Genomic DNA, 19,490 nt, shown 5'->3' with positions numbered 1-19,490 from the left:
CAGAAACCTAAGACACAGTGACTGCTTCCAACCAGTCCCAGACAGTGCCTTTTGAGAGGTACTACACGCACATAAAGGTACAATATTCTTCAGGAAACACAAGCATTCACTTGTAAAGGCTCCAGCAAAAGACTGTTATTCTGCTTTCTGTACTTAAGAGGATATTCGATGTTTTACTAGTGTTATCTGAAACAAGGGCCTTTAGCACTAAAACCCATAATAAATGATGGAAACAACCAGCATATGACTTGATTCTTACAAGTGAAAAAATCCTACATGAAGTACTTAATGAAGACCAGTAATACTGTAAGAAAACAGAAGCCTCTGAAGATGGCATGCAGAAACCAACAAGTATGTGACTGACTGCCTTCTTTATATCTTTATATCTTCTAGTCAAAGACTAAACCAACACATGTACATAGGTATTTTGGCACAGAGTGCATATAACCCAACAAAAAAGTAACACCACCTTCTACCCATTCTGGGCAAGTGCTAAGAACCAGGTATATTGTGTAAGCTCCTAATGGTTAGGAATACAAAGAAAAACTAAATTCAATTTAACTGCACTGAGATTTAGTAAAAATACCAGTTGTAAGAATCCAGATATCCACAATTTTTCCTAATTCTGCATTCTTTGAACTCTCTGGCATCTTCTACCTTTGCTGTTGTCCTAGTTTCAGTCAGAGTTAATTTTTTCCAGTAGCTGTGGTGGGGCAGAGCCTGGAGCTGTGTGGATGTGCCCAAGATATGGTGCTATTAGATACCATCACTGTCTTGGGTTTGAGGGAAAAAACACGGACATGGAAAGTCTGTCTACTGTTTTGTTCACTGTCCTGGTTGGAGAACAATTTCTGCCTGTAAGACGCACTCTTTTTGTATCAATTTTGTATCTTTTTGTTATCAACTTTGTGGCTGTTACTGTCCATCTTCTTATCTCCTTGTGGTTTCCAGTAAATTGTTCTTATCTCAGCTTGCTATGTCTGCCATTTGTCTCTCACTGGAGGGGATGGGGACAGGGAAGCAGCTTGTGGTTTTTCACTTTAGTGAAAGCACTAAATTAAGGAACACCATTTCGAAACCCCAACAGTCACATTTTTTTTATCCAGGGAAAATGAGACTTCTATGGTGCATTTTTTAATCTAATAGATGATGACAAACATACGTGTTGCATATTTGCAGGCATTTTACTTCTGTGTCAACCTACAATTAGTCCTCCTGTGCAAGGACATAGCTTAGGTCCCTGCAATCAGAATTTTCTACCAGTGTCACCTTTGTGAATGGTGTTTGGGTTTTGTCCTTAACATTTTTCCTTTTTAAGCACTCTAAAACATGAAGAAAACAACTCTGGGGGCACTAAAATAGAGGTGGCAGTATCTCTCAAAAACCACACAAGGTGACAGGGGCATTGTGTATTGCCCACTTCACCTGTCAACATCTAACTTGAGAACTAGGTTTGAATGAGATTGTGCAGGAACAACTGCACTAACTTACAGAGTGCACAGAGAAAATTACTGTTAATATGACTGAAAACCATCTATAGGTAGTCTAAATTTAATCAACACACATTAATCCTTTATTTTCTTACTGGTTTAATTTTTTTCCATTTCTCAGATCCACTTTCAACATATTTTGAAACTACAGTGCCCCTGTCCCATTCTCAGCGTCTTCACATGTGAGAAGAAAAGAACATTAGTTTCCTTTATCAAATGCTAATTCACCTGCCATGTTCTATTCTCTTGCACTGGCATGTGTCATGAATGGGAATTTGAGTTTCTTCAAAGAAAAGTGCTTTTAGTAAAAAAATGCCATATATGTCACTCCTATCATTTAAAAATCACTTAAAGTGATATGTATTTCAGGGAAAAACAGTATTTTGAATCTTACAGAGAAATAAACTAGCTCACTATTTTATCAGTTGCAGCTGATACAGAATATGCTGGAAACATGTTATGATACACTTTTACTGTAAGGCTGTCACAAAACTTGGATTTTCAAAACTGCTTTTCCATTCTCATGGATTTAAAAGTGCTTTTAAAATTACTTTGGCAGTTTCTGAAATTTGCATTTCGATCTTTGTATATTTTATGGAATATGTGACTAATTTATACGCACTTTTTAGATCAGAACTCCAAATTTTCTAAGGGTAAGTGGCACTTCTCAGCATGAACATACTGAGAAACACAGATGAAAATTAATATTGAATTGTTTGAAATGTCAATCTTCTGAGTGAGAAAAGCAGATACAGCTACAGTTTAATAGCTTGCTACCTTGTACAGGAGAAGAGAAACGAAAAGAAATTGTTTATCTCAAGGTGCAAGTCAGGGCACTTTCATATGTGTGAAAAGCACATCAGGGAAATGAAAAGTGAAGTGAAGTGAAGTGAAGTGAAGTGAAGTGAAGTGAAGTGAAGTGAAGTGAAGTGAAGTGAAGTGAAGTGAAGTGAAGTGAAGTGGCACAACCCTCAGCTGGTTTTGGAGGTGGTGGTGTTTTTGGCAGTCACAATTAATCTTGGCTTTCCTGGGCCACCTCTACCAGATTTTGCAACTTTTATGACTTGCACTCAGAATTCAATTTAAGTAATACTGAATGTGAACACAAAATGATAAAGCCTATAATAAAGATTTCAAGGTTTATAAACCTTAAAGCACTATATGGCATCATTTAACATTACCATCATCATCTAGAGAAACTGTCATGGTGCAATACTGAAGATTATTCTCTTGATTACAGCACTTAAAATAGAAATACAGGCATTTTACAGGCATTTCCCCACAGTTTATTCTACTAGAAGGAATAGCTGACCTATGGCTGGGTTGTGGTTACAATTTGCGAAGCATCTTGACCTTATTGTGACAGAAATGAAATGATTCTTTGACTTGGCATTACAAGGAAAAACAGATCTGTGAAAGTAGTCTCCCTCATTATCCTAGATTTGAACCTTCATGCAGTTATTTCTGCTGTTTTGGGTAACAATGAAAACTGTAGTGCTTTTTCACTAATTGCCCTTGCCTAGCCTACTGACCTAATTAAAGGGGAGCAGGACAGTGTTTAGTCTGTGTTACCAGAACAGCTTCTAATGGGATACTACTTCCCTATCTTCAGTTCCACAAAAGTTAGCCACTGAGACTGGCTGCTTCTCTAGGTTCTCACACAGGACCCATTAGGCTGTAAGATCAAACACTTTATGTGATAGGGATAAGTGGGATGAATGCCTAGAGGTGCCATTTTCTCCCTGCTGTTCAGAAGCCCAGCTGCCTACTTGAAACACCATTTCTTTTTCACACGGTTCGTGGAAGAGAAAAACTCCTCCAAACCCAGACAGGTGTACTTAGGCAATAGGAAAGTTCAGATGTAGAGGAGTTAATCTAATTTTGAAAGTGCTTGATCTTGACTTTGATACTAAAAATAAGAATGCAGTTTTACCAATGCTGGTTTTCCTCCTAAATCTCTTCATGTGAGAGTGTTATTTAATAAGAAATGACTGAGGTTGGAAACCTTTTCTAACCTCTGTAACTACCAGGTCAGCTTGTCAGAAATATATTTGAAGAAACACAGAGTAAAAAGCAACATGCAAGTGGCTAGGGCACATGAAAAGTCAACATCTCCTTGACACAAAGCTTTTACACTGCAATGGAAGAAGTACTTGACATTTAAATATATATCAGGTTAAATTCTCAGCTAACTTATTTATACAACACTAAAAACCAGGGAGTCCAGATGTTGGCACACAGGTATAAAACATCATAGTTTAATTACTCCTTTACTAACTTGTGTCTTTCTCTTCATTGATACAGAGTAAGGAGCACCAGTTATTAATGCATGACAGTACATTTAATTTTGTAAATCAACTTCCTCAACCTCTTGATGACAGCCTGTTCTCATTCAGGTATCTGTTTATTGTTTTGCACAGCTCAACTATCAAACACAAAAATGAAGTGCAATAAAAACTGACACAAATTAAACAAATTGCAGGATGTATTATGTCTTCACCTTCTTCTGAAGAAATGGCTGATTAGTGCTTTCTGGCATCTTCTGCACTGCAAATTTATGTCAATTTAATGTTCCAGTGACTAAGATACTTTATATATCAATTAAAAATTCAATAAAAAATTCAATGTCTCATTGTCAGCAGATGCATGTGCGAGAAATTCAGAAATGCTCACATCTAAAAATAAGAGAAAGCTGCATGTAGGGACTCTTAAGTGGGATCAAAGCTGCCTATTTGATTTAATAATCTCCCAACACATTCCCATATTCCCCATCAATGTACATTACTACGACTTAGCTGTTGTCCCTGTAACTACAAAACTGGGAACTCATTTCACTTGGATTTATTACTAATCCTGAAACAAAATGTGACCATGTTCTATGATAGGAGGACCCTGTATAGCTGTTTATGTACCAGAAGAGCCATGTTCTGCTCTGAGAATGCAAATACTTGATTCTGATGCATTTTCAGCCTCTCAGCTGAAAAGCAATCTCTCCAAATGTTGATATCACACTTTGAAATGACATATGTGACCTTTCTTTGAGTGCAAAGCTGGACAAGGTGAACTTGAGAGGTACTTTCCAACATGAATTATTCTGCAAATCTAACAATTCATTAGAGTTGTGAACTTCTGATAAATCATTCAGTCAAACTTTCTCGAGTTTAGCAATAAAACTTTGAAACAAACACCAGGTACCCAAGCAGACTCACACTGCTATGAGATGACAAGACATACACTGTCAATTTACACACTTAGATGTTTTCATCACTAAACAATGGTGATATAATACAGGGTAACTTCCATTTTATCGCATTTTAGACAAAATAAGTCACTTTCTGTGAGTCTCTCAGTCACCTATAAAAGTGTCTGCTACTTATATCTTATCTCAGACAGTGAACTTTTAGACACCTAGCAAGCAGTTTTCAGCACCCATTATGTAATAATTTAATTGATATGCTATTGTTGAATTTTGTATGTATAACTACATTACTGACAGACCAATAGTGAAAAGAGGGTAATTCAGTACTGACACATAGTTCCCAACTAAGGAACAATTATTTTGAAATGGCCCCTGCTACAGGCCCAGTTTCAAGACCTAATTCAAAACCTTGTGAAGGCAGAAGTAAACGCACCACTATCTTAACTTATCTGAATCAAGCCTCTACAATGATAGCCACAACAAGGATATTTTAATTATTTCAGCACTTCAACTTATTCCATCAAACTCCATAGAATCTAGCACCCTGAACAGACCTGGATTCTCTAAATATTTGAAGAGCATAAATATGCAAGGACTTGTGTTCTACACAGTACAAGATGTCAACAAAAGCGTTTAGGTGGAACTGTCCCCCTTTTTTCTAAGGCTGAGTGATTAAAATACTACCAGTCTCTAAAAAAAGGAAAAAAAAAAATCTTTTATTTAACTGCAAAAATGCAGACCAAGAGGCCAAGAGAAAGAATGGTGCTCTTTAATTACTAGAACAATATGTGTTTAATCAACACTGACCCAGAATGGCATTAGAAACCACTGTCAGGATAAAATGAAAGTGACAGAAAGACTTGAAGCACAAAACTATGCATTGAAGTTTTATACATTTTACCTCCAGCTCTTCTTTCTCTCCAAGGCCCATACCCTGTGGACTTATCACTGAACAGTACTAACACAAATTCAAAATTTTCCTTCAAGAGGACAAATCATATATTGTACATATTCTGCAGTACATGAACAGTGACAAATTTCTCATCTGGGGCAGCTTGAAAAATCAGCTTATCTTGTTTGAAAGACCACCTGTTGCACTTTAAAATGCCACAGTAACTGCCACTTAAAAGGTAAATGCTGTGCATACACAAGAACAGGGAAAATGCAAATTCTGGGAATAGTCATCCTTTAAAAATTTCATACAGGGATAGTCTGTACCTGCTTGTTTATGTAGAATAACAAGTCACATCATTTTCAATTAACTGTACGATGCATAATCTCTTTTGTTAAAGAGGTCATGGATAGCAGCACAGAAGAAAATGCTGCCTGTCTTTCTGATAAAAGAAATATGAAGCTGGCTTCTTTCCCAGGACTGAATGGGGAATCCTGATTTGGAAAGGCTTCTCACATGCACAGTGAACAGGAAGAAGGGAGGCTGCTGCACCAGTGCTGGCTGGGAGACTCCTAAGGACACAAGTCTACAGCGCAGGCTCAGGTAACCCACAGAAAGTCCCCTAGTAGTCCAGAGGACTGTGTGGAAGATGTTTGAACCAGAAAGCCAATGAATGTTGCTGGGGCAGACTGCAACAATTCATCCTGCAAATATGCTGTTTATAGGAGACAGGTTTACTTTCAAACTTTTCTGCCCGATACAGCTGACCCAAGTTTCTTCTAATTAAAGAAAATAAACTGTATTAAGTTAGCAATTTCTGATACCATTCCAACAAAAGGTGACTTTAGAGAATGGAATCCTGTAGGTCTGCAGGGAAGACAGTGGGACGGCTTTGGTCTGAGGTGGTGGACTGATTTGCACTGACAGGAGCAAGAGGTCTGCAGGTAATCCTCAAATTAAAAACTGAATTCCTGCAGAAAGAGAATAATATAATATCCTCAAACTAAGGCACCAGTATAGCCCTGAGAAACACAGAAGGGTGGGCTTGTTATAGTACTTTCCTTCCTCACCTTTTTTTTTTCTGAGATAAAGGGACAGATGAAGAGGGAAAGAACATGTGGATGACATAACTGCACAGAGGTCATCAACATAGCTTTTAGAAGACCTGTGGGATAAAAGTGATTTTCTTCTGCCTAAGTGAACAGTTAAAAGCAAATAGAAGTGATTTTTGTCAACTCAGTGGCATCTACTGGGGGTGGGGGGAGAAGCTAATGAACCCATGGAGAAGTTTAGCAGAGACAGAACCTGCTTCAAGGAAGGAAAAGAAGCGTTCTGAAATGCTGAGCACATGAATAGAAGTGGAAAAATGTTGTGGTACCAGAGGGACACAGGGGTGCTGTGCAGCCTAGATCACTGAAACCAAGGAAGAACAAAACAGGCAATATCAGCAGTGTATCGTTCCCTCAGCTGGGAGAGAGAAAAGGCTGAGAAATCTTTCCCTTGGGTGCACTCTTGGGAAGCAACAAAGACTGTGTACTATTTTACGCAAAGGTCTTGGAAGTCAAGTGAAAATGAAGGTGGTCTAACCTGTGACCAGGAATGCACATGGGCAGTGTGCTCAAGGAGAGAAAACTGGATATTGCATTATCAATTCCAGTACTAAGCAGGTCAGATTCACCATGGTTTTGAGTACAGTTTAATTCTGGGAAGGAGAGGGATGAATATGTCTGCTGTCTTGGCCAAGAGACACGTGGCACATTGCAAAAGCAATGAAGAAGGAGAAAAAAGAAGGTCCTTTTAGAGACATGGAGCATGCTTGAAATGAGACCCAGGAAGAAGACCTCAAAGAAAATGTTGCTATGGGGATGGCTCAGATAAAAATTATAAGAGAAGCTTCACACCAACCTTTAGCAATATAACAACACAGTTGATAGATCTATGTGAAAAACAGATTGGGTCAATTCAATGAAGTCTAGTATGAAACTTATAGCCATTGAGAAAAGGGTCTTCTTGTTTGTTTTGTAGCCCAGTTCAGGTGAGTCTGGATTTTAACAAGCTTTCTAATATATTTTCCAGGTGCCTCAGTACTGATTTATGGGCTTCTTGGCAGCAGCAGAATTAAATATATCATTCTCTGACACATTTCAGTAAAAAAATGTCAGCTGGGAATGGAATGACAGCACCACTGAAAAGAAAGCTTTATAACAGGAATTAAACATCCTCCTCCACCCCCCCAAACAACTCAATTCTAGATATGTAACTTTACTATATGTACAGCTGGAAACTTCTCCTTTAAAAAGGGTTATCTTACGGGGACAATTCCAGCTTGTGAGGCAGAGTGTGTCACCACAAGAACCTGATGCACTAAGGAAAATCAGAAAGAAAAAGAGATAAATAGCATGTTCATTTTACCTAGGCAGAAGGATTCTTGAGGAACTACCATGATAAAGCACAAGCTCCTTTTGAGGCTTCCTTTGCAAAACAGCTAAGGCATCCTGCAGTAAATTTACAATACACGGAAAGTGCAATATCACAAAAATGGATGGACTACAACATGAGTTGAAATCCTTAACCACTGCTGATGTCTAGGATTTCTAAAAATCAGCTCTCTGATTTTAGCCCTATTTGCTAAAAGATACTAGAGAACAAGAGCAGTAATGACCGCCATTAGTGTTTCTTTGAACTTCAATGATGAAAGCCAAAGAAAAGCACATACAAAGATCACAGCTGAAATGGTTCAAGAATTATAATCATAACTCCCCTGTCATATTGGCATGTCTGGACTGTTTTTAAGCTGCAGCAAATTATTATTGCAATTATGAAGTACAGTTTCTCAGAATAATTCTACAAATCACATAGAGCAGCACTCTACAGCTATTACTAGCTGGCTATGTAAATAAATATATTAGGCTATTATATTCAACTGACTGTCCCCACATTTTTATAATTTATCTTTGCTTTTCTGATGTATTCTTTAAGAATTTAAAAAATATTAAGATGTTGAGGTTGTGCAAATTTACTATCCATAATTTGACTAGTGTTTTGAATGGCACATCAGATTAAGACAGCTCAATTTTAAATGTATACTGTTACATTCTGAAATGAAATTTGCAGATCTGGGAACATTAGTACAATGAGACACTCTTCTCAATTTGAGAGGACTGATTGCCTTGTTTTAACAATTTGCACAGCACTGCTGTAACGAAGCATTAACCCTAAGATATCACTGGATACAAATAATAAACATTATGATCATATTATCCATTTATATAATTCTGTAATTAAAAGCAAGGAAGAAATATGCTGTAATTATAACAAATCAACAAGTTAGGAAAAATTAACAGAAAATATGTTCTTAATGTACAGAAATAGAAATAAATTGATTATGATTGTTGAAATAATTAGAATCAAGGAAATTATTATTTTTCAACATGAAAATAAAAGCTCAATGACCCACAGTATTTGGATAAATTTCAGCTAAAAGAGCCCACCAAACGCCTGAAGAAAATAAAGCATGTCCAAACCCCCAGATGTGTGCTTACCATACGATCAGAATTCAGGGGCAACAATTTACATAAATTATTGTCCTTTTCCTTAACAGTGGATTTGTTTGTGAAGCAAGAGTCTCCCAGTTCTCTTGCTGGGGCTGTTAATCAGCCCAGTAAATTCCTGTAACCTTCTTAGAATTTTTATGACTTCTTACTTCACGACTCCAAAATTACTTGCAATAGGTAATTTGAGGATCAGGAGGGGGTGCTCTGCTAGATCCTTGATCTGGAAGATGCAAGTGCAACTGCCAGCCTAAGAATGAAATGCTAAAGCAGAAAAAAGCCATTGCTTTTCTTACAGAGATTACAGCATGAGAGATCAAGAAACATTGCATGATGTTTAATTAATTTAACAATTACTTGATATATACTAGAAAGCTGTCACATAAAACCTGAATATGACACACTAGAGAAAGATTTAAAGAAATCGTTCTAGAAATGTGAGAATAATTTCCATTGTGCTCATTCTGCTGCAAACTGGAAAAAAAAAATCCCCAAACCCACAGTATATACAGATTGTTAGGAAAGAACATACCTATTAACTCTTTATTTCTGACATCTAAGGCCATGTTTCGTAAAGCTGTAGCAACTGCACATACCACCCGGTCATTGTCTATCCGGAGCAGTTCCACCAATATTGGCAATCCTTTCTCTTTGCGGACAGCAGCTCGGATGTACACTGACCACTGCAAAGACACAGGGGAGAGAGAGTGGGAGCACCGTGAGGAATCCACCACACACAGTGAGGCATCTGAACTTAAAACAGAGTAAAGGCTAACAGAAGCATCTGGATGCAAAACTCAAAAGAGTGGATGGAAATAATTGCACTGATGATGCTAGGCAACCACTTGATTTGGCAATCAGCACTCATTTTTTTTAACGGCGACGGGGAAATTAAGTGATGAATTGACTTCACTCCCAGCACACCTGGTTACATTTACACAGCCCAAGTCTGCAGATGACTTACTTTTCACCAGTGTTTTGTATGCAACATCAAATGATGACTGTTTACTGCTAAACCAACATTTATTTTACAAAATATGCATTACAAAGCAAGTTCAAGAGGTCTGAGTATTCTTTGTTGTTACCGTAAGAATTATTCAGTCTGCAAACATGAAAACACTATTATCATTTCTCTTGTGATTGTTAACTTGTTCAGAAGTAACTACACGCCTTATTGTGGCAGCCGTAGTGATCCTAACTGGAATACTATTGTACATTGAAGTGTTAGTGATTCTCTAAAGAGCTGACCTGAGGGTGGTGCATGCCTGTGCTGTGCCTGGATGCAGGTATCACATGGCTGCAGGATACACCCAGAGGCTGATTCTACCAGGGAAGCTGTAGGCATCTCCCACATGACAGCTGGTCATGACACCACTGGCATGGCCTTGTCTTTGCATCAAAGCGAGCAGTATGTTCTCATGTAAACATCCTTTTTATTTGACAGTAGAAATTATGAACAGAGTTGTTTACTTTTAAGAAACCCCTTAGGAGCTCTGAAGATTAGCATGTCAGTGAGCAAGGGATCTGTGGAGTGTGCTGTGAGTAGGAGGTCGATGGAGAGCTGCACAACTTGGGGTTCCCAGCACATGAAGGGGTGAAAGATCAGTTCTACTACCCTGTTCCCCATTCCACTGTTATGTCCAGCAGTTGCAAAACACGTAAACAAGACAGCAGCTGTGATCTTGTGGGTTTAAAGTATATGGATACTGCCAAAGTTGTTTGGACACCTGCGGATGTACAGGTCTCCTCAGCATAGCCCTCTTCAAAACAAGCCATCCACAGGCACACATTCCTTTCACTTCATGGTCTGTTCTCTGGAATTTTCATGAAGCTCCCATTCATGATTCTCGTACTGACAGCTGAAAGGAAATTATTGAAGCAGAATGTCTCCTTTCTTTCAGCACTATGGCATGGACTCTTATATTGCCATTGTACCTGGTAGGTGAAGACAAGTTCTGGAAGGCCTTTGCTTTTGAAATATTTCAAATATTTCAGAAACTAGGATGACAAGCCTTAGGATTTTCTGGTCTAGATGGCCCTTCTCTTTTGACGAAGACATCTCATTGTAAAGAATTGCAATAGCATTACTCCATTGCCAGGCAGAGTAAAAACAAAAAAGCTTAGCACATTCACTGTCAGCAGAACATGCTTAACTCCTGCATACGGCCTCTGCTTACCCCAGCTGAAGAGATAATTTTTAAAGCATCTGTTTATATAAGATACGTGCCCTGAATAGCAAAAAACAGAATATAGATTTATGATAAAAAGAGTAGATATGGAGATAGGCAAGAATTACAGTGCTGCAACGTTTGAAGTACAAATTCCAGGTGATATAATTCAGGGGAAATTGGGAAAAAGGAAAGTAACGAGTATTTAAAGAGTATTTTTTTTATTAATTCTCCTCTGTAGTAACTATGCATACAAAAGCCAGTTGGCTGGACTTTGCTGTAGATGAAAGTGATAATGGTTATGATAAGCTTTCTAGTCAGTTAAATTGGATGAGGGGTTCTCAGCATTCTTGAGTACAACGTGTCTAAAACATAAATGTGCTGTCATTTTGCGCAGCAAAGCAAACAACTTAGGGGAGAGAAGTATTAGCAAGACTCTTGGTTGATCTTATTCTATGCTCTCTCCTTCAGTCTCTTCTCTAGAACTTCTAGTCTCTTCTCTATAGGATGAGCATCAGATAAAAATCTAATATAGCCCTTAAGGATTAATGGGTTTAACAGGAAGTATTTTCTGAAAAATGGTTTCTTTCCTATACCTTGATTTTAATGGGATATTCAGTATAAAGGATGAAATAGAAACAACAGATATTTCTAACCTTCCTGGTTTAATAAATACATATTTTACCTGACAGTTAGATGCATTCTCACCTGCAGCTGGGAAATGAGCAATACCTCCTTGCACTTAAAAAATGCTGTATTTTGTACATCTATCCCAGGGGAAGCATCTGTTGAGTCTGCTGTGATTGTAAGGTGACCACCAGCATGAGAGTTCAAGGTAACAGTGAGAATATTTTGAGAAAGAAGTGAGCCTGTCTGGTTGAGGTGAGAGTTCAAGCTAGTTGAGAGTATTCTGAAAGATGCTGTTGTTCATTGCAGAAGAATATCACAGATGTAGCATCTCCAGAATGGGCTACATAGGGAACCAGTGGGCGTGTTTGAGAGATAAAAGCTTATCTATGTCTATTCAATATCAAGTAGAATCAAAAATGATCCTGTAGATTATTCACTACATTTTAAAAACCTCCATACTAAAACCTCAGTAAACAGTTTTCCTTTGATTTTTTTTTAAGTCACCTACCAAGAGAAAAAATAAGCACTTGTTTCATAAAGCCAGGTTTACAAAAGACTTCTTGTGATGTATCAGTTTCATCACCCATTCCAACCCAAAAGTTTAAGAGTAACAAATTAGGGAATGTTTTGGGTTTATGCCTAGGGAGAATAGGAGACATTGTAGGTGAAACACTGAAATAACTCAGTATGCAAAAAAAGGAGAAAATATAAACCTCCTTACTAAATAATGACATGCAAGCTTTCAGGATCTGTAATGAACCAATTAATTTGATTACAACAGTAACAAATAGAGCTCCACAGCTTTCACAGGGAAAAGATCCAGATAAAATGTTTTACAGATGCACACATGCGCACACACACATATAAAACAATGGGAGGAGAACTACAGAAAAGTTATGTACAAAACCTCTCCTTTCCCCTGTGTACTCCTCTCCCTCCCAAGATTTTTCCAGAGGATGTCATCCACTTTGGGAAAAGTTCACAGACTCCCCAATACGTGATTTGCTATCATTTCGTCTGCTGTTTCAAGTTATGAACCTTAGGCAGAAAGAGAGAAATGATTTTAATTGTTTCAACGGTCTCTGGAGAACCTTCCATGTGGAAAGTGGTATGAACTGTCTGGTTCTCTTTCCTTAAGCTGCCAATTAGGAGAAGTCTCTGCAAGCAATTACGCTGCACTGTGCAGATTTCAGGAAAGCTCAAATAGAGATGCCTCAGAAGGCTATTTCATTCTTGTGGAGAATGGAGAAATTGATTCAGCCTTGTGTATACTGATGATCCTTCCGTTTGCCTAAAGCCATCGTGGAGTGCCTGCATTTCCACATTGTGGATCAATTGCTAATATGAGCTCAGTGAAGTATGAAAGTGAAGAGATGAAAAATCATAAAAAAGAAAAGAGACAAAGGGTTTGTTGCCTATCAGTAAGTAAATGAGGCACTTTGCTAATACGCTTAATCATCCTGTTACTGCACAAATCAGTGGCAGTGTCAAGGATCAAATAGCAGTTCAGTTTGTAAAGCAAAAGCATTCCTGTGGGAACAGCTAACACTTTAGCAGGAACATGCAGCTAGAAAATAGAATAAAGTAATTGTTGTTCCATCAGATTGAGAATAAATTATCAGAGACAAGCACAGGCGCCAGTCTGTGCATGAACTTTACCAATAATGGAATTTGGGGGGCATAACTACTACACATCACTTTGAAGGTACATAGTAGAGCTCTATGTCCACTTTCATTAGCAGTTTCTTTTTTATTTTCATCGCAGTAATTAGGTAGAAAAATAGAGTAAACTTGCAAATTATTTTTTTCCTTTGTCAGTTACCATTTGCAGAAGTGAATGCCTCTGGGGATTTAAGAATATATTAGGCTGAAACTCAAGAAAAGAGTAATTACTCTAGATGAAACTCATTTATATTTTTCAGAAAAATTGAAAAGTATTTATACAGTTAACTCCTTTTGGCATTTCATATGGTTTTCTTTATTTCCCTATGAAGCAGCAACATAGAAGACCAAACAGAACAATGAAGAAATTTCCATCATAAAATAAAAAATAAATAAACTACCAAAATAAATTCCCCCCTAAAATGTAAGAAATACCAGCAACTGCATACACCTGACATTTTAAATGGATTCATTTTTCTGCCATTGACATCAGTGTTCCTGCAGTATCTGCAGAATATTTCATCACATACTTCAGCTTTGACCAGAATTTGAATTGTATTGGTATAGTTCAACACTGTGACCCAGAGACAATTTAGAGTTACTGAATATTAAAGGGAACTACTGAGACATAAACTACAACATGGGAGCTAAATCAGGGCAGCAGGCATGACTAAGCAAACTAAATTACTCAGCAAATTAGAGTACCAGGAAGATTAGAGATACCTGAGGTCTGCTAGGAAAGGCTTAGGAAAAGTCCATGCTAACAGTAGTAAAACAGCAGAACATTAAAGAGAACTGCATGTTGAATAATCAAAGATCAATGATTAATAAAGATTAATATTCTTCTCTGTCTGATCAGACTCAATGTAATATACCTACCAGGAAAAAAAATTATATTCGAGAATTACAGATCAACTTTACTCAAATAACTCTATTGGGATCCTGAAGAAGTCACATGACAAAGTTCTGAAATCTTGGTTAACTTTCTGCAGTTTCTGAAGAGAGCAGAAAGAGACTGACTTCCCAAGGACTTTCTGCCTCCTGACTGCAGTGTTCTCTTCTCAGAAATGATCCTATCTGATACACTACCAGCAAGCTTCGTGCTGGGACAAGAGGAAAGCATTAACTGGTTACTCTTCTCCTGCTCCACAAATGTTGTCAAGCTCAAAGAGAAAGGAAAAGAAATCCAGTGGGTAAAGATACAAAGATAAATAAATGAACTAGACAAAAAAAACCCAACACTGTTAACAGAAGTTTTCTTAAACAAGGAGGTAAAACAGGAAGGAACTGCCCTTGCACCTCATCATTCCTGATTCTGCAGTACAAGTAGGTATTGTGTTTCCAAAATGATCTGAGAACTTTTATGATCAGTTTTCCAAACACTGCAACAAACAGTTAAAAAAGAAAGTATTTGAGACAAAAGTGACACATCTCATGGGAAGAAAACTGCTTATAATAAGGGATTACTTTGAACATGAAGCCACTACGAATTACTGTGCTCCTGTTCCACATACAGATGTCCATGGTGATTTCCTCATGATGTCTGTGATACAAATATTTGCAGCAGCAGATCTTGCTTTTAAAATATTGTCCTGTCCCTTCAATTTTGTCTTCTGGCCTCCAGAGCCAATATATCTCCCTTTAACAACTGATGCTACCTCATTTATGAGGTGTTTCTACGCAGGTAAGAGTTCTTACAGAATAAAGCACTGGTTATTTAAAAAATTGACTTTGTTGATAACATAGGATGTTATAAGTGGTCTTCTGCATCCTATCACATAAAGATTCATAACGCTACTATTTTGGAGAAAATGAAAATAAGTCTTTTTGCTGTAAACAAAAAAAAAAAAACCTTTCTCTTGGAACAGCCTGATGAAACTTCAAAGGGTTAATATAGAAATAACTAGAATCATCAGAAAAGTCTGGCAAGGAACCCACAGTATGTCCTTGCCTGATAAGAGAAGATTGATAACCTAGATGTCTGTTGCTTTAGAAAATAATTACTCATTATCTTCGAGTGTCTGGATGGTAAGGAGCTTGAAACTCTTTCTCAAGCTACTCTTTGAAGCAGCTGCACTGACCTTGTGTCTAAATTGGTCCCTTTTATGTTTTCAGTTTCCTTATCTAATAATTTACTTAATGGAGCTCTTGCTCCTATGAGAGTCAGATTTCCTTAGCATGGAATTAACAGAATAAATGCAGTTGCTTGTCTAAGGAACAAAGTCCAAGATAGCATCTAACCTATCTGAAGAGATCAGACCAATGACCCATAAATCCCATTCACATGGGTATTGTACCTGTATATTAGGGATCAAAGGCAGGGACATTCAGTAGTCTAACCAAAAAGCCTCCTTATTCCCTGCTGAGCATGATCAAATACAGAACAGAAAGGAAAGGAGCTAGAAAGAACCAGCCAAGGAATGCTATAGTTTCATGAGATTTACACTGACCTCAACAGAGCAGCACTTGCTCCTCACGTTACAGTCAAAGGATAAGAAAGGTGGAGGGTCAGCAGAACTGCCACCTTGGACTTGCAGAGGACAAACCTTGGGCTATGTTAGAGACTGGTTCACAGAGTACCTTGGGAGACAGTATTGCAGGGCAAAATTAGTCCAGGAAGGCTAGACAGTCTTCAAGTAGGAAATCTTAAGAGCTTGCTCCTGTTGCTGACAGGAACAAGTCATCCCTGTATGTTAAACGACGAGCTGGTGGGGAAGAGCAGCAGCCTGGCTGAACAAAGTGCTTTGCTGAAGCTCAGGTAAAATTGAGCAGAGTTTTTCCCTCCCCTTTGGAAGAAGGGAGCTCAGGAGGACTACATGGATGTTCTGAGGATTCAGGGAGAAAATCAGAAGGGCCAAAGTTCAGCTAGAACTTAATTTGGCTACTGCTGTAAAAGACAACAAAAATGTTTCTATAAATACAGCACCAACAAAAAAGAAGGCTAAGGAGAATCTCAATCCTTTATTGGGTGCAGGGGGAAACACAGTGAGAGGGGATGAGGAAAAGGCTGAGGTACCTACTGTCTCTTGCCCTTGGATCACAACAACCCCAGGCAGTGCTACAGGCTGGGGCAGAGTGGTTAGGAAGTAACCCAGCAGGCCAAGGGCATCCTGGCCTGTATCAGCAATAGTGTGGAAAAGGAAGTTTGCCATCCTGTCATTAAAGCAGATGAGGGAGTTCATAAAACCTGTAAAATAACTGAGACAGAAGACTGAGTGCACACAAGGGACTAACCAAGGCCCAGAGCAGGTGTGCTATCTGTTCCAATGTAAGCCATTGTGCTGCCAGAAGAAATACAGTAAATCTTGTTTCCTGGTTTTAAAAGACAGGTATTGCCTATGTAAGTCCTGATAGTAATTTTTTTTAAGGATCATATGAATGAAGAAATTATTTTTAAGGGTTTGATTAAACAAAGGAAATTCCACTTGTGGTGAAAACACTGTGTTACAACTGCATGTAATAGAGAAGGTAATGCAGGACCAGAGGCAATGGGCAATAACTGAAACAGAGAACTTTTGTAGAACAGCAGGAATTGCTTTTTCACTTGTGAGGGGGACTGAGTACTGGCACAGGTTGCCCAGAGAAGTTGTAGTCTCTAGCCCTAGAGATATTCAGAGAACCATCTGGACATGGTCCGAGGCATGGTCTCAGCCTCAGGAGGCCTGGCTTAAGCAGGCGGTTGGACCAGATGACCTCCAGAGGTTCCTGCCAACCTTAGCTCTTTTGTGATTCTGTGAGTTCAAAGCAACAGGTCTTGCAATATTGCAGTCTTGTCTGGCAGATAAACTGACATCAGCCTAAATTCAGCTGTCAGATACATACACACAGACACAGTAATAAGCAGATATCCTAGTATTTCTTTTCTACCTGAGAGGGAAATTTTATTCAGAAGGGACATAACCTTGGATGCTTGACATTGTTCACTTGAGGACATTTTGCATATAACTTTTTACAGGCTTGGAAGATTTAATGTGTTAATAACCAATTGACCAAGGTGAAAACTAGAAAGAACTCAGCGCTTTTATTTTCACCATCTGAGAAGTACTAATGGCAGACTACATATAAAAAGATCATATTTTACATGATCACTCTTGTAATTTTAAACCATGTAATTTTTTTAATCCAAGGCATTAAAAAAATATATGAGGTTGCAGAAAGAACTTCTAGTTTGAAGAGTTATAGTCAGATTTCTTAAGAAGCAGGCAGTTGTCTTCAGAATAGAGCTGAGGGGGTTGGAAAGTCTCTTTTTTTCTTATTCTATATTTTTGCACAAATTTGGTTAAACACAAATTAAATGGCAAAGAAAAATAACAGAAGTCCCAGTGAAAGTTAATACCTAATGGGAAATAAAGAGTTTGTACTGCTTCCAAAGTCATGTCTCAAACCTTATTTGTTTAGGGAAAACTCCAGCTAAGATTGATGAGGAAAGTGTTTCCCTAGTTTTATTATTTCATATTTCTAAGCAGCTTTAATATCCAAGCTCATATTAAGCATAATTACAAAAAGCCTATTCTTTAAAAATAAAAAAAGAAATCTTAAGAGTGGCAATGAGAGGAAGCAAAGCCAAAACCAATGGCCATGCTTTTCATGTGTTGTTCCTTCTTCTGCAGGATGTTCAGGATACTGTGAAATTACCGTGGTCACGATTTGATGGGATAAAATGTTTTGGGAAGCAATGACTTCTCTAAAACAGCAGCCCTTACAGTCACACGTAGCAGCTGAGCTCGGCAGAAGGTGGTGGGGGGGGCAGATCCAGGGCTGACAAACTGTCCCATTGCTGTCAGGTAGCAGTCCTGTGCTTGGAGTGTGCATTACTGGCAGCCACCAGCCTGTCAGGAGGGGGACAAGCAGTGACCCCCTGCTGGTGTCACAGGTCACTGTGCAGGGCAGCAGTTAGACCTTAGGCAATGTGATACGCTGGCAGGCATGTGGAAAATGTTAATTTGTCCCGTCTTTCCAAAAGACCTACATATTGGCTGTCTCCACAGATATTAATCCAATCTTATTTTCCACAGATGCATCAAGAAAGCACACAAACAAAAAAGATATCTCTGTGACGATATGTATGTAATTTTCCATAAGAGAGATGGTCCTTCTCCTTCAGATTCCAAAACCAGCGTCCTCCGTATGTGACAACATCTTGATGCAGAACAGTGAGATGAACAAATGTCTGTGTTTATCTGAAACAGTCTCTTCCAAAATGGGTTCTGCTTTGTATACAAGCTGTCAATCTTTTTCAAAACCAGAATATACACCAAAGTCAAGATATGCAGTCATATACTATGCCAGGTGAAATTTTCACATTGAAAATATTCTTCCTCATACCTCAAAATCAGTATCCTGTTTTACTGACAAACCTTCAGCTGGATCTCTTAATATATCTGCCACCAAGATGCTCCTTTTCTGATTTGCTACAGACCATGCTTGGTGTAATAATAATTGCACTGACAAAATATTTCATTAGTCATTATAAAAATTCCCAAGTTTTATTTTGCAGATGGGTAATATATGTCAAGACTTTAGCCCGAAGTGTTTCATTTTGACATAGAAAAATTGTACTTACATAAATCTAAGTATGTCACACTTTTTTCTTTTATGTGAGTATTTGGCTTTAGAAGGAATTCCTGCAACTGAAGCAGTGCTAAAAATGTCCTACAGATTATGTTTCACCATGTGCATATGTTGATTTTATGTGTATGTATCCCTAAGAAACTGTATTCCCTGAAATAATGAAAACTTTCAGCCTTTTTGAGCTATTAATCCTTAAAGCTACATACTGCTGCTTTCTTTTTGTGCCTGAAATTCTCCAAACTAGCCTAGGGGATTTAGACACATATCATCTGCTAATTCTAGTGGTAGACATTTATCTAAATCCCCTACACAACTTTTTATTTTTTT

At 38.1% G+C, this 19,490-nt stretch overlaps 1 protein-coding gene across 1 annotated transcript in view; it reads right to left on the bottom strand.

Annotated features, from left to right (window-relative positions):
* Nucleotides 1–19,490, bottom strand: part of CTNND2 (catenin delta 2) — a 506,399-nt gene that overhangs the window by 61,033 nt on the left and 425,876 nt on the right. Inside the window, exon 15 of the mRNA XM_062503028.1 lies at nucleotides 9,665–9,815. Within this exon, the coding sequence (XP_062359012.1) occupies nucleotides 9,665–9,815 (151 nt within the window). The remainder of the gene's footprint in view (nucleotides 1–9,664; nucleotides 9,816–19,490) is intronic.

This window comes from Cinclus cinclus, chromosome 1, assembly GCF_963662255.1.
Source record: "Cinclus cinclus chromosome 1, bCinCin1.1, whole genome shotgun sequence".
NCBI classification, from domain to species: Eukaryota; Metazoa; Chordata; class Aves; order Passeriformes; family Cinclidae; genus Cinclus; species Cinclus cinclus.
This window is presented reverse-complemented; position numbering and strand designations above follow the sequence as displayed.